At 39.8% G+C, this 14327-nt stretch overlaps 2 protein-coding genes across 2 annotated transcripts; one reads left to right on the forward strand and one right to left on the reverse strand.

Annotated features, from left to right (window-relative positions):
* Positions 1-1791: 1791 nt before the first annotated feature.
* Positions 1792-4583, forward strand: si:dkey-96l17.6 (uncharacterized). Its single transcript, XM_068604991.1, has 9 exons — positions 1792-1810; positions 1893-2082; positions 2311-2491; positions 2601-2838; positions 3659-3819; positions 3908-4012; positions 4137-4234; positions 4321-4399; positions 4533-4583. Exons 1-9 carry the CDS (start codon positions 1792-1794, stop codon positions 4581-4583), a joined length of 1122 nt encoding a protein of 373 aa, XP_068461092.1.
* Positions 4584-6722: 2139 nt separating this feature from the next.
* On the reverse strand, positions 6723-12049 carry cyp1d1 (cytochrome P450, family 1, subfamily D, polypeptide 1). Its single transcript, XM_068604929.1, has 8 exons — positions 11915-12049; positions 11551-11829; positions 10855-11475; positions 9998-10121; positions 9798-9887; positions 8330-8453; positions 8158-8244; positions 6723-8020 (listed from the first exon to the last, which is right to left on the reverse strand). Exons 2-8 carry the CDS (start codon positions 11818-11820, stop codon positions 7738-7740), a joined length of 1599 nt encoding a protein of 532 aa, XP_068461030.1. The 5' UTR covers positions 11821-11829; positions 11915-12049; the 3' UTR covers positions 6723-7737.
* Positions 12050-14327: the final 2278 nt, after the last annotated feature.

Here is a 14327-nt window from a genome sequence, read left to right on the forward strand (position 1 = left end):
ATGGCAGTTTGCTGATCATATCTGAAGTGCATGATCAAAGATTATAAAAAATATCAGTAAAGCATCCAACAAAAAAACCTTCTAAGACAACATATAGACAATGGTCACATAACAAAGACAGGAAAGCTGTCTGATATTATCTAGTGTTCAATTTGTTAGAGATATTTTAGGGGTGGACCTATCAAATGTCTGCAGGACAAAATGTTTTTGTGATGTGGGTTTAATCTGCAGGCCTGCAATGAGTCTGGTCGGCCACTGGAGGGGGCTAAAGCACGTCTGGAGGAGCTGAAAGAGAGTCTGTACCAGAGGGAGAGGGAGATCACTGAGCTGCTGGAGGCAGAGAGGAGCCCCAGTCCTCCCATCCCTCAGCCGCCCTGCAGCATTCTGCTTTCCACGGTCATACACAAGGTGTGGTTGAACTATGTAGCCCATAAACAAACCGCTAACTACCGTTGTATCTAATTATTTTAAACATGGCAATCCCTGTTTGGCTGGCAGCATTTTGTTTTCTGAGACATCACCTTGATTGTATGACTATGTTGTGTTCACAGTACTTTGTTCTGTTGTCTAGGCTCATGCTATCTGCAGTGCAGTGGATGAGACCAGAGCTCTTTTGGACCTGACAATTGAGGAGAATCAGATCGCTCTGGTCGAAGCAAGAGACAAACTGGACCGTTTGCAGATTGCCAAAGAAGACAATAATGAGAGCGAGAACACTGACCAAGATGGGTTAGAGATCATTAAAACAGTTTGCGATATAAACAAAAATATACTTTTTATTTGTTAGAAAAGCCACAGGTAGTGTCGATATAAAAGTGACAGGTTAAATTGAGTTCATCTTCATATTGCCTTCTTTTTACTGTCTGAAACCTAATAATAATTCAGATGTTTTTCTTTCACTTCTCAGGTTAGATGAATATGAGTCAAGTGTATCTTTACTACGAGAAACCGTGAGGGGGTACGAGATCTCTCAGTTGGCTTTGGATTGCATTAAAACCGGTAAAAGTCCTGCAACAAATGGTAAATTAATAATTTTGTTGACTGCAGCCATCTGTAAATGACTGATTACATTACAATCATATGCGCTCCAGAGTCTTTTTTATCATTAACTGTTATACTTGAATCTTCAAAAGCTGGTCAGTTTGTACGACATATGATTCTGTGTCTACACCACAATTGGCTCCCAGGTGAATCTCTTAAATCCATGTTTTTATTGTCTGTTTTGCTCAGACTGCGATGTTGTCTCAGAACAAGAGGACATCTTGGGCCAAGGGAGTATAGGAACCACAGACGGAGTGAAGAGTGTTGGTCAGCAACTTCTCTTGCTGCAAGATCAGGTTGGTCTTTAATCACATAAGTCAAAATGTCAAGTCAGGTCAGGCCTCAGAGATAGTAACCAAGCACCTGTCCTCTATATTAAAGAAGGGACAGGGGAGGTGGGCCTTCCCTGTCTGTTTACGTGCCACTGCAAAACACCAGTCGTGAATTGAATATACCACCACAGCTGTTAAAGAATTACACATATTAAGCCTGCACCTGTACTGGTTTGAGTGCATCAAGCTGTTGTGCACTGGATTCATTGTCGTCTGTGAATTAACAACTTTATTACATTGTAGCGAATACATTTATGTTTCTATAGTTTTGTAGACACATATCTTACATAAATTCCCCAGTCTCCAAAGCTGTGTGTTTTCCTGCTCTTCTGTCAAGCTAAAGCTTGTTAAAGACGAGAAAAAGAAAATTATTGAGAACTACACTTCAGAAAGGACAATGAGGAAGAAGTACTACAACATGGTGGAAGACATGAAAGGTACACATTTGCCAGCATTACATATGTATGTATGATATTTGTTTCAGTTTAACCCTCAGTTTTTAACTCATTTTGTTTTTAGGTAAAATCAGAGTGTTTTGTCGGATTCGACCAGTGAACCGATTGGAGGCGCTGAGCGGAACCACCGTTGTGGAGAAAATAGATGATTACTCTGTCATCGTGGAGACACCTCGCGGGCCGAGGGAGTTTCAGTTCGATATGGTGTTTGGTGCTGAAGCCTCTCAGGAAGATTTGTCTCATGACACCAACAAGTGAGATGCTTCCTAATCTCAGATCAATACACTAAACCTGAAAATGTAACATAACACATATAATTGGCCCAAATGTGCTTTTTTCACACCACACATAAAAAAAAATTATTTAAATGTTATGAATATGAAAGATAAAACACAAAGGGTGCCGTCGGGGAGCTTATGATCAAAGTACAGACGTTTAAATTTTTAAGTACTGCTGCAGTTTAGGATGGGTTTCCCCCACAGGCTGATCCAGTCAGCAATCGATGGTTACAACGTCTGTATCTTTGCATATGGCCAGACGGGTTCAGGGAAGACCTTCACCATGGTGGGGGACAAGGAACAGAAGAACCTCGGAATTATACCAAGATCCTTTAATGCCATATTTGATATCATACAGGAGAGCAGCACCAAATTTGACTTCAAGGTAACAGTCAGCAGAGTATTAGATCTTATCTGGGTGATGGGAAAGAGCACAGATTAATTGCATCGACGCCCTAAACTTTCTTCCTCTACTTCTTCATCTGCTGCCTCAGGTTTCGGCCTATATGCTGGAGCTGTACAGCGACAGGCTGCAGGACCTCTTCGTGAGCCCGGCTAGTGAGGTCCAGGCACAGCCCCAGTCCCATGGCCAGGCCAGGCGGGTGGAGATCAAGAGGAACAGAAAAGGGGTTGTGTTTGTCCAAGGGGCAGAGACAAAAGAGGCCTCCAGTGCCCAGGAGCTCTACGCTCTGTTCCAGCAGGCCTGCGCCAACAGACACATCTCTGCCACCAGTGAGTCCTCTATACCGTGCCATGCTGCCCATTTCGCAGGGCCCTGCTAAATGGTTTGGATTAATCGTGTTAGTTACAGTCAGTGTGACGGGGCGGCAGCTCGGTACATCATTACTGGACTGGGCGGTGAGCGGCCAAGCAGCCACACTGTGAATCTGCATCCTGTAGGAAGAGGAGACTCTTTGTTTTCTACATGCACTCAGGTCATCAGAGTTTGTACAGGATGCACCTACTGACCTATAATAGGGAGCAATAAGAACTACACAATTATTTACTATAAAAAAAAACACTTAGATTCTTTCAGGCACGACAAGGCGCATGCACTTCTGCAACAATTATGCCGCCCCTCCATTTGCTACATAACATATAACACACTCTGCTTTTGTTTTTTTTGTTTTTTTTGTTGAAAACAATCGGACTTGGTGTCAACAGGCTAGCCTCCCATTGAGTGAGAGCTGGTGGCGGGACGCAGCCGCAGGTGTAGCGTGATTGAGACATCCTTCAGCGAGTTGTTGTGCTTACAGAACCGCTAACATAAGACCTAGTTACTGCTACTAGTTACTCTGTGACTTTGCTTGCTGTCCCACATGTCGCTGCCCTTGTTAAGTTAGCCTTCAAGCACTCAGAACCATGGGAAAGATAGTAATAAATAATGAATTGTAATCTTATGATTATTATGTAAGCACTTTCTACTATTTTCTGTCTTTTACAAACAAAGCAATCAATGAATCTAAATGATAATCAATAATAAGAAAATAATTACATTTTACAGCCACAGTGTAACCCATTATTCAGAGCCTTCTATGTTGTGTTTCCCAAGAGATGAATGTGGAGAGTTCCCGCTCCCATCTCATTGTTTGTATCATGGTGGAGAGTAGGAGTCGGACCAATGGGAGTGTGAGCATCGGGAAGCTGAGCCTCGTGGACCTGGCAGGCAGTGAGAGAGCAGCCAAGACTGGTGCCAAGGACCACCAGCTAAAGGTTTGCTGATGTGTTTGTGATTGCACCATCAAGGGATGTAAACTATCAGATGTTCCTCATGGCCTCTTTGAATTCTCCTCCTACGTAGGAGGCTAACTCCATTAACAAGTCTCTGAGTGCCCTGGGTGATGTGATCTCAGCCTTGTCTGCTGAGCTGCCCCATGTGCCGTACAGGAATAGCAAGCTAACTCAGGTAATGCAATTAAAGCAGTATACTTTAGATTTTGAATGAAATCAAATGCTGTTGACCCCAGACACAAATCATACAAACTGTATTAATAAAGAAAAAGCTGCTTATCCCTCTTCATCCCTCTCAGGTGATGCAAGACTCCCTGGGTGGAAATGCCAAAACCCTCATGATCGTGAACATCTCTCCTTCAGAATGCAATCTTGATGAGACGCTCACATCTCTCATGTAAGAAACAAACAGAGATTTATTTTTTAAAATTATATTAAGTGAACAAACTATTAAATAAACTGTGAACTTCCTGAACTTTCCAGTTATGCAACAAGAGTGAAAGCCATAACCAACAATGCCCAGAGACATGTGGAAAGCAAAGAGATTGCCCAGCTGAAAGAGGTGTGTGTCACTGGGATCTGTTTCATAACATGAATCTTATGGAGAAGAAAACATAAATAATGTGTTGGCCACATTGAAACTAAACAGTCAAGCTAATATTTCTGTTTTGTTTTTCCATTTCTGTTTCTGACAGGTGATCATGAAGCTGAGGTCAGGACAGACAGTGGAAGAGGAAGACATTTGAAGTCTTTTGTGTATAGTAGTGGATTAAAGTGTTTAACTTGAGTGGTCTGTGTGTCATTTGAGTGTATAATGTGGAGGGATTGGTGATATACAATTGGTTTACTTCAGTGATGACTGCATGAACACTGGTTCTATGATATAATCCATAGGATGTCTAATACGAATAACAAAGATAATGATGTGTCAATTAATCAGTTCACACATTATTTTCTATAGGTTAGTGATGTAAAAGATGTTTCAGATCTTTTTAGTTGAGTACCCCGAGCAGTTTGGTTGTGCCATCAGTGTCTGATTTAATATAGGATATGTACAATTCATTTTATTAACTTACACTTATACTTTATTAAATATTTATTATATACATATTTAATGATACTCAAATTAAATATATATATATATATATATATATATATATATATATATATATATATATATATATATATATATATATATATATTTTAAATCTCTTGTACCCCTGGAGTGCCTTTACGTACCCTCCAGGGTGCACATACCCCCATTTGAGAACCACCGGGTTAGACTTCAGGACTGCTCGCATATGAACAGAGCGTGGGCTGCAAAGGGATCGCTTGTGGTGTTAACTGTTGAATAATAAGTGATCTTTTGAACAGGCAACATCACTATTGGGCTGCTGACACTTGAATTCAGTGAATTTGCGTGCAGTTTGTTAATGGGTGCTGTCAGTCTGGGTCTATAGAATGAGGCCCCCACAATGCAGGGCCCCATGTGTAACTCAAGAGGCAAATAGGAAGTCAGTTGGTCATTCAGTTAGCCCTCCTATTGTATGTGGGGAAAGGCAACACATTTTTAGCTCATTAGAGAGGTTACATCTTCAAGCCCATGACATGTTCCCATTCCAATACTATTATAGGGGTCATATCCCTTGGCTGAGAATGGACAGTTCATCACGTAAACATCACGTCTGTCCTTTTAGACAGGCAGCAGGTTTATTCAAATTAGAGCTTCATGACTTAACCAACTCAAAACCAATTCAACCCTAAGGAGGCAGACTGGGCAATTGTTATATAAAACTGTAAATTATAACCTCTTTTATGAAAAAAAAATCCTCAAACTGCTATATTTGGATGTATTGAACACCATAAATAATATCCAAGTAAAACATATGGTTTGGTTCATGAGAAAATTCAAGCATCACAAATGTGCACAAATGTGCCCCAATGCAAATTTTGGAGACCCCGTCTACATGTTTTCTTTACTAAACCCTCTTTAACTTTGTTCTGCTTCACTTTATCAAAGTCAACTTTTGCACAGATAATGTTCACTTATTGTGTTATGATTTAGGTTAGAGTTGGACCTTACAGCTGCATCATTTCAAAAAAAATAATCATACGGAAAGTGTTCTTTTTCTCGGTGGACCTGAAACCTTTTCATTATTGCTGGGTGCCATTTTCATTTTCTCCTAACCAGTAACATATGGACTGATATTTACACATCTTATAGTCTTTTACTATAACACCAACATTATTCAAATAGCTTCGAGGCTTCAAACTGAAACATTTGACAAGGTGGCAAGTCAGTGCCGATGAGGCATAACGCTTTCTATATGAACATCGTCGTTTGTCTGTATTTGGATCTAATCTTATTTGTTCATCATAGTTTAATGTAAACCGCGAGCCCCACAAGTCCTTCTTTGTGTTACGCCACACTAGAGCATGATTCCTTGCTATGCGTGCTGTGTTTTATTGGCTACTTTAGATCAGCAGCCCGTCAGCTCATGTTCACTATGTATTGTTATCCTTTAAAGACGGCCATAGTTGAAATCATACTGTGAGCTTTCTGGACTAGAACAAAGTGAGCAACAAAGACACAGAGAGTACATGGAGAGGGATCAGCATTGATGAGAGGGCCAAGGTCTCATCCTTTTAGTTTGTTTAGGTAATTAATTTACCCAAACAAATTCACCACTGTAAATGAGTCGTATAGATGGCCACACACAGGCGAACTGGAAATTATGCCTTTCATTAATGAAGGTCTGCTGTCATGCGACAGTGTTGGCATTTTGTTGTCATTGAGGACAATAGAGTTACAGTACTTCTACAATAGGAACTTTAATTTGACAAAAATATTGCTACTGCAACAAATAATTTAATAATTTCCCTTTTCAAGTTATAAATATATCTCCAATGGTATAATATTCACCAAGATATTGTGAGAGGTTGACATTCAAACCACAGTAACGAGACACTTATTCTATTATTTTTCTAAAAAATAATATAATGGTGAGATCAGACATTTCAAAAGTCATTTACAGTTATACATTTAAAAAAATGCATAATTCATCATGTGTGCATGTGCAAGTTAACATAAGATAAGACAGTCCTTTATTAGTCCCTCAGTGGAGAAATTCCGAGATTACAACAGCCCTTATTCACAGTAAATAGAGGTAAGATCAAGTAATATAAATAAATAAACAGTAGAACAGTAATAAAAACACAATGTTCAACTGTGATTTTAGGTGTGCACAGAGAAACTAGAATGTGAAAACACACACAGTTAAGCTAAAACATTATGTAACAATAAGCAAGACATGTTTTTGCATTGAATTACATTTTTAATATCATTCCTGGCCATCTTCAAGGCTGGTGAAACGTTATGCCTGAAATGATCTTTTTTCAGTGAATTCACAATTTCTTTGTGAATTTGTGAATCCGCCGGCTGCCAGTTTGAAGCCGTGGGACGGACTTAACCTGCTATTGTACAAGTGTAACAACTCAATGGCAGACAGCCTACGGTGTCTGGAAAATTAAGTTTACAGGTGAAACTGGAACTTTTAATGAGGGTCTGTGTTCCTCTTATTTTTAATGTGGTGGGACAGGAAGGCTGAGGGACTCTAGCTTCTAAAAAGTAAAAGGCACAGAAGGACTTTGAATGACCCTACATCATCTAAAATATTGTGTTTAATCTGTCCATTGTTTGTGTTGTTAATGTGTGGACTTGACCACCTTTGCCAAGAAGAAACCCCAGTCTGAGAGCAATAATATAAGACAGACTGTAGCTTTGTGGCATTATTACGTTAGCCGTAACATATAAATGGCTAACCCAATATGATGGCTGATAAAAACAATTAGATTGTGTGTGCTGATGTTCCAAAACATCCACACATAACTTAATGTGGTCTAAAACCTTGAGGAGATGGCAATCCTGTACGGACGCGGTTTCATAGTCAGACCAAAATCGGTGCTGAGATCCAGCTTCTGACCTGAAACATTTTCAATCCGCAGCCCGTGGAGCAGCGTAGTGAGAAACACAAACATCTCCAAACGTGCAAATCCATCACCAAGACACCGTCTCTTCCCCATGCCGAAGATGAGAACCTTCTCTGTCAGCTCCTTGTTGAGGAGTCCCGAGGAACCCAGGAAACGTTCAGGACGAAAGGTCTCCGGGTCACACCAAAGATCCCTACGACAGAGGAAAAAAACACAAGGATCAATGATGCAATACAACAGACAAACACATTCTCCTCAACTGACAAGAAGGTGTTGAATAACGTCACTCTTTACTGATGCAATAACAAGTCCTGTCAGATGAATACTCACAGGTCATGATTGACTTGATACTGGTTAATGAAGACACATGTATCTTTGGGAATAAAGTATCCATTCAGGGTGGTGTTTCTCGTGGTACTGAATTGGAGAAAAGCAGAGTTACGTTTTAACAATACATATAACTGTAAACATGAATGTACTGTAAATAAAACTACTGTCTTACCAGTGAGGAATGGTAAAAGGGATGTATGAAGCATGGCGAAACACTTCATATATGAACGCTTCTGTGAAAGGCATCTTGGGCTTATCTGAAAACATGGGCAGTCTGGCTGTGCCAATGTGGTCGTCTGCAAAAGAAAAGAAAAAAAAGATTTGAATATTTGGAAAAACTGGGAAGCTATTTTACAATTCCAGAGACTTCTGTCCTAATTTAGGTGATTTTTTAAACTGGGATGAAGGTTGAGTCAGTGTTTGGCCAGTAGAGCCTTTTGCAATGACATTAAATAATTCTTTAGCTTCATAATAGCTACAACATGATATAACTACATCATCATTACTCATTACGATGCATTTGGTTGAAGGTGCTGAGATTTGTTGAATGTTTTGAGTTTTTAACACCCTTCCCAAATATTTACAATCACATGAATTCTGCTTATCTTTCAGATTGATTAACAATGTTTCCCTTGACAAAGGTTTCCAGTAGAGTGGTGAGCTTTAATGTAAACAGTGGAATAAAGGCTTTACAGTTAATTGTCTTAATTAAGTTGTAATTAATTGAAGTGACGAGGAAGTGAAGAATGTTCTAACTATGTGTGTTCACATAACATGCCTTGCGTGTTACCGCTTTTGTATCGACGTGGAACAACTCTCTAACCTTTCTTTCTTTGGTTGTTTGTGCCTCCCTCTTTGATTCATCCCGTCTCTCTCTCTCTCTCTTTCTCTCTCTCCCTCTTTCTCTCTGAGAAAATGTGCAACGTGCGGCACGAGTTCTGTCAACCCACTTCAAAAGTAGCTCTGGCGTCAGCAAATTGGACGAATCTTTTGAGTTTCTCTGATGGCTTTCGATTTTGTTAGAAGGTCCCTGGGGTCGGTTATTGTTGGATTTTCTTAGATTGTTTTTTATTAGGTCCTAGTAAAAAGCATCATATGCGTGTCTACATGTGTGCCGGTTATAGATGTGTTACAAAAAGATGCATTCCCACCCGTTTGTATGTCCTAAAACATCTTTGTGAATACTTGTTTAACAGGGAAGAGCTATCCACTCTAGATCTAGTCCATATCTCAAATATTAACAGTCACTGTATGTGCTAAATATAGCAGTTTTGGCAGATCAATAATAATTTTTATCTCATTAGTGTTAATCATTAATGAACAACCTTCTATTTCTGGACAATGAGAATGAGTCATTTATAGCAAGTTGAGATCAAATAAGATAATCCTTCATTAGTCCTGCAGTCGGGAAATTGCAGGATTACAGCAGCAAGAGACGCATAGTAAAATAAAATGAAAAACAAGTAATATAAATAAACAGTAAAACAGCTATAAACAGTACACAATCTACAAAAGCAATATTAGAGAAGATAATATTATAGATAAGATGCATGCAGTAACTGTATTGAATGTACCAGTTACCGTTTTTTGGCTCCCGTGAAGATTAATATTTGAATACAAAGAAAAAGGAGAGACAGTACCTATCTCCTGGTGTATTCTCTCCTGGATGTCGGGATATTTGATCAAGTACAATAGGCTCCACTCTAAACCAGCAATGATGGTGTCAAATCCTTTAGAAAGTTACAAAAAACACAACTGCAGTGAAAAGAGAGACATCATCATTATCACTATGATAAATGTCATGAGCGGTGATACGACAAGTGAAACCTTCGTGGCTAACCTGCTCCAAAGATGTCTATGACAGTGTGAATTATCTGAGAGTCGGAGAGCACAGACATATCCTTATTTTCTTCTTTGTCCTCACAAAGTGCAATCAGAGCATCCGTAATGTCCCGGATACAGTTCTGCAATCACACACACACATGACATGACTGGATCTTTCACATTGCATTAACTATAGGGTTATACATTATGATGCAGATATAGATAGAAGTATTTCAAACCAATAATTAAGAAAGAAACAACAGTTATAGTATGACACGTGTCTTCCAGTTGGATGCTAATTCCTAATTAGAGTGCATGCAAAAGTTGTAGCCACTCTGCACAAGAACAAAAGTCCCTCCCAGGGAACTTGTTTGTTATTTTTTTGGCTACAGTTGCACTCACAGCTACTTCTGTATCAGTGTGATGTCAGATTAAGTAGTGGATAGCAAATTAGTGGAACAATGAAGAAGAATGAAGAAACCAATACTGTACTTACAGAATGGGCATCCACCAAATTAAGCTGTACTGAAAATATTCTGTATGTATCTCATAGTCACTGTACAATAGACTGGTTAAGATAATATACACTGGTGATCTGTTTGTAATTGTTAATACCTTGTTAAGATATTTCACAAATCATTGTGGTAGCCTGGTCATGGTAGACACGTGAAACGTTTCTTTGAAACCTGTATATTTGCATTAAATCTCCTCAAAAACCTTTCTTCTTCTATTTCACTTTTTTTTGCAGTAACTAATCAACATTGCAAGTGTAGAATTAAACACCACTTTATCCTACAAAATAGCAATGCTTGATTGTTCTGTAAAGAGTGTGTGATTCTGCATTTTCTTTTGCCATTTATTTTGACTACTTACCTTATCAAAGGTGTTGATGTGTTCTTCGATGCTACGCTCCATGAATTCGTTCATCCTGTGGATGTGCTGGACCATCTTTCTCATAGATGGACTCGGAAAGTAGCGGAACACAGGGAAAAAATCAGCCAGGTTTCCTGCTGCAAAAATCCTCAGGACCTCGTTGTTGATGTGAACTATAGTGAGGAACTCCTTATCATTGTAATCATACCTTTTCCCAAAACAGAGGGCACAGACAACATTAGCCACTGAGGTTACTAGGAGCATCACTGGATCTATACCCTTCATATCGTTGCCCATTTCCCCTTTAGCAACAGCCTGTTCCCGCATCACTGCCACCATCTCAGCTGCCTCAGCACAGATATGCTCCTCCAGCAGGCAAGTGGCACCAGACCCTCTGGGCGCCGCCTGGGAGAAAGACCTGAGGGCGTTCTTACACAGCTTCTTATGGAGCATCCAGGCCGGTCCATACTTTTCACTGAAGGTCATACTGGTCCCATTGGCTACAGCAGAAAAAGTGAATAGATCAGGTCGTCCGGCAAAAGCGTCTCCCTGCCGAACCAGCGCTTGTCTGATAGTGGTGTATCCACTCAGGACGACAACAGTTAAAGAGCCCAGATGCATCTAGAGCGAGAAGAAGTAATGTATACTTAATCATCGGTCCTGCTACAGCTTTTCAACACATTTTACTGTATGTACCTTGAAAACATCGCCGTACTGGAGCCTCAAGCTGGTTAAAGAAAGATGAATCTGATCGCCCATCTGAAGCAGATTTCCAACAAGAGGCCACGCCATGGGGCCGGGAGGAGAGGGATATTTTGTGTAGTCCAATTGGGAATTGTGGTGCTGGCTCCTTCGGCCCCTAAGGGTGATCAGTAGGAGGGTGAGAAGACACAGAGCAACTGTGACACTAGACACAGAGGCACAAGGGTTCTCCTTGATGGACAACATCCCAAATGTCAGTGTCATCTCCAAATACTGTGAAAGAGAGAGAAGGGAGATAAAAATTAAATAATAAAAAAACATCAACAAATAGAGCAAACAATTTTGAGAGAAAACTCACCACGCAGTTCCCATATAACTTTGGTGTAAAAAAAAAAGAGAGTCGAGTGGAGACCAGGCTAGGCAGAAGTTTACGATCTGATCCTCTGGAACTTGTTGGAGAGGGTGGCTCACAGGACGAACCGTCCCATTCAACAGCTACAGGCCCCCTGCAGAGGGAGCTGCTGCCTGATCACAATGGGACGGCACACTCGGCGAGAAACTTGGCTCAGGGTGAAGGTTGAGTCCCGACCAGCCAGTGACCACAGACCGTACCCATTCACAACAAGAGCCCATCCTCCCCTGTTCCCTTTGTCCCACCCAAAGTTGGATTATGTTTATTTTAGTTTGTAAAACATATTATGTCACGTTATAAAATGTGAAATACACGGGTAAGGATGAAAATAAGACAACAAAACAAAAACTTTCTTTAAGAATACCCAGAAAATGTGCCATGAACATCCACCAATAAAACAAATGTTGTGTTTGAATTGTGGACTTTTACTTGTAGAGAATAAAAATGTGTGATTAGTATTTCTACTTAAGTGAAGGATATGAGTACTTCCTTCCTCACAAACCCCAGTGCTTTTTTTTAAAAGAATGTAATCTATGTCATGTGTCACAAGAGGGTGCTCTCCATCCTCACAATTGACTTCATGTCCCTTATACGGTTTGGACTGAGGTCAGTGTGTTCAGGCTTCAGGCATCAGTCAAATCTTCATATGTATCATAAGAACTACACTTCACTACTATTCACGTCAAATAAACAAGAACATCTAACAAAACAGTCCAACGCAACACTACATGGCATGATTAAAAAATTAAAGCTAAATCTAACCTCTCTTACACCTTAAGCCACATTAAGATTATTAAAAAGCTTCACATTGCAAAGCTACTGTTTATGCCACTGCTGTTTACACATGCTAGCTGTGTCTAATTTCACTAACAGATTGGCAAGATTTGAAGTTAAAACTTTTCTTAAAATATAACAATCTGCCAAAGACAACTGACATTTATTTTCATTTTTTTAACATCTTTCATTTTATATAGTTTATCTTAAGTAATATTTGACTTGCGGCCTCTACTTTCATTATCAAAGCTATAGCGTTTCTCCTTTTTCATATGCTTTTCTCCTCACTCTTTTTTTTCCCTGCATGTATTACATTCTCTTTCCCAGTTCTCTCACTTTCCATCTTTCATTCCTTCTTTTCTCCTCTCTTAATCACTCTCCATCAAACTGTCAATTTAGCTCAAGCTCAACTGTGGGACACCCGGTGCTGTCAGGCCAAGCAACAGCTCCTTTGACCTGGTGGTACACATCCTCTCTGGCGGTCCGGACCTGGCAGACAGAGCCAAGACACACACTGACTCTGTGGATCCAGACTAGATAGAGAAGGGTCTCAAAGGAGAATGTGCTGCTCACATGAAACTAAGAGTGAAATCGCCTTAACACCCAGATAATGCCAAACACTATAAATGAGGGTGTACATGATCAACATGTGGCTAAACTGAAAAAATCCTATGTCCTCTGTGACATTGATGCTGTACGTTTTGATGAAAAACTTAAAACCAGTTAGTATACACATAAAACTCACATGCACAAACAAGCAGAACGTGCATGAATCATTTCTTAATACTCCAGTTTATACAGCTTACTGCATAACTAACCCAAACTCCATCGCCTTAACAATACACTGTTGAAAATGGAGCTATACATAATGGGAAGATGGTTTCTACTGTATGTTGCTACACCAAATATAATTCTGCTGATCTTTTCATTATTTGACAAGGTTTAATTACAAAGACCTTGTTGTTCCCATGGGATAATTCTCAATTGGATGTGTGTATTTCCAGACAGCCAACAATAAAATAGGCGCACCAGACAAAGTTATGTGACCACATTGTTCCTGGGAGACAGTGAAGCAGCAGGAGGCCCTTTATCAAAGCAAACATCTTCCCAATTATGTTTGCTGTCTTGTAGCTCATGGACCTATCCTCTGCAGCGTGTTGGCACGCGATTCAATCAAGCAACAGCAGCAAAACAACAAGCAAACTAAAAGCAACTTTTTGTACGCTTCAACTGAGCTTGCACAGTAAAACGTGTGTTTGCCATTTTGGTTTTGATCCGACTTGGCCATTAGATGTGTGTCATCTATATCTTAATAATAACCTTAAGAGACAGATTTATTTCATTACCCAAGTAAAAGTCGTCAAAACTTGAATAATCTTACACCAACTGTAATGCAAAGGATGCATATGCTACTTCCTCAAGTTGGACCTTCTTAAAACTAGCAATGAGCTAAATAATTCATGTCTTGACTGCTTACATGAACTATAAGACATTGAACAAGTAAACAATAAAGACAATGTTCAATTTAAACAGACTACTTACCAGTTACCATGCACTAGCCTAGTGGCATGCGCTTCAGAAATGT

Source organism: Clinocottus analis, unplaced genomic scaffold, assembly GCF_023055335.1.
Source record: "Clinocottus analis isolate CAN_PGR_092001 unplaced genomic scaffold, fCliAna1.0.p SCAF_7, whole genome shotgun sequence".
NCBI lineage: Eukaryota > Metazoa > Chordata > Actinopteri > Perciformes > Cottidae > Clinocottus > Clinocottus analis.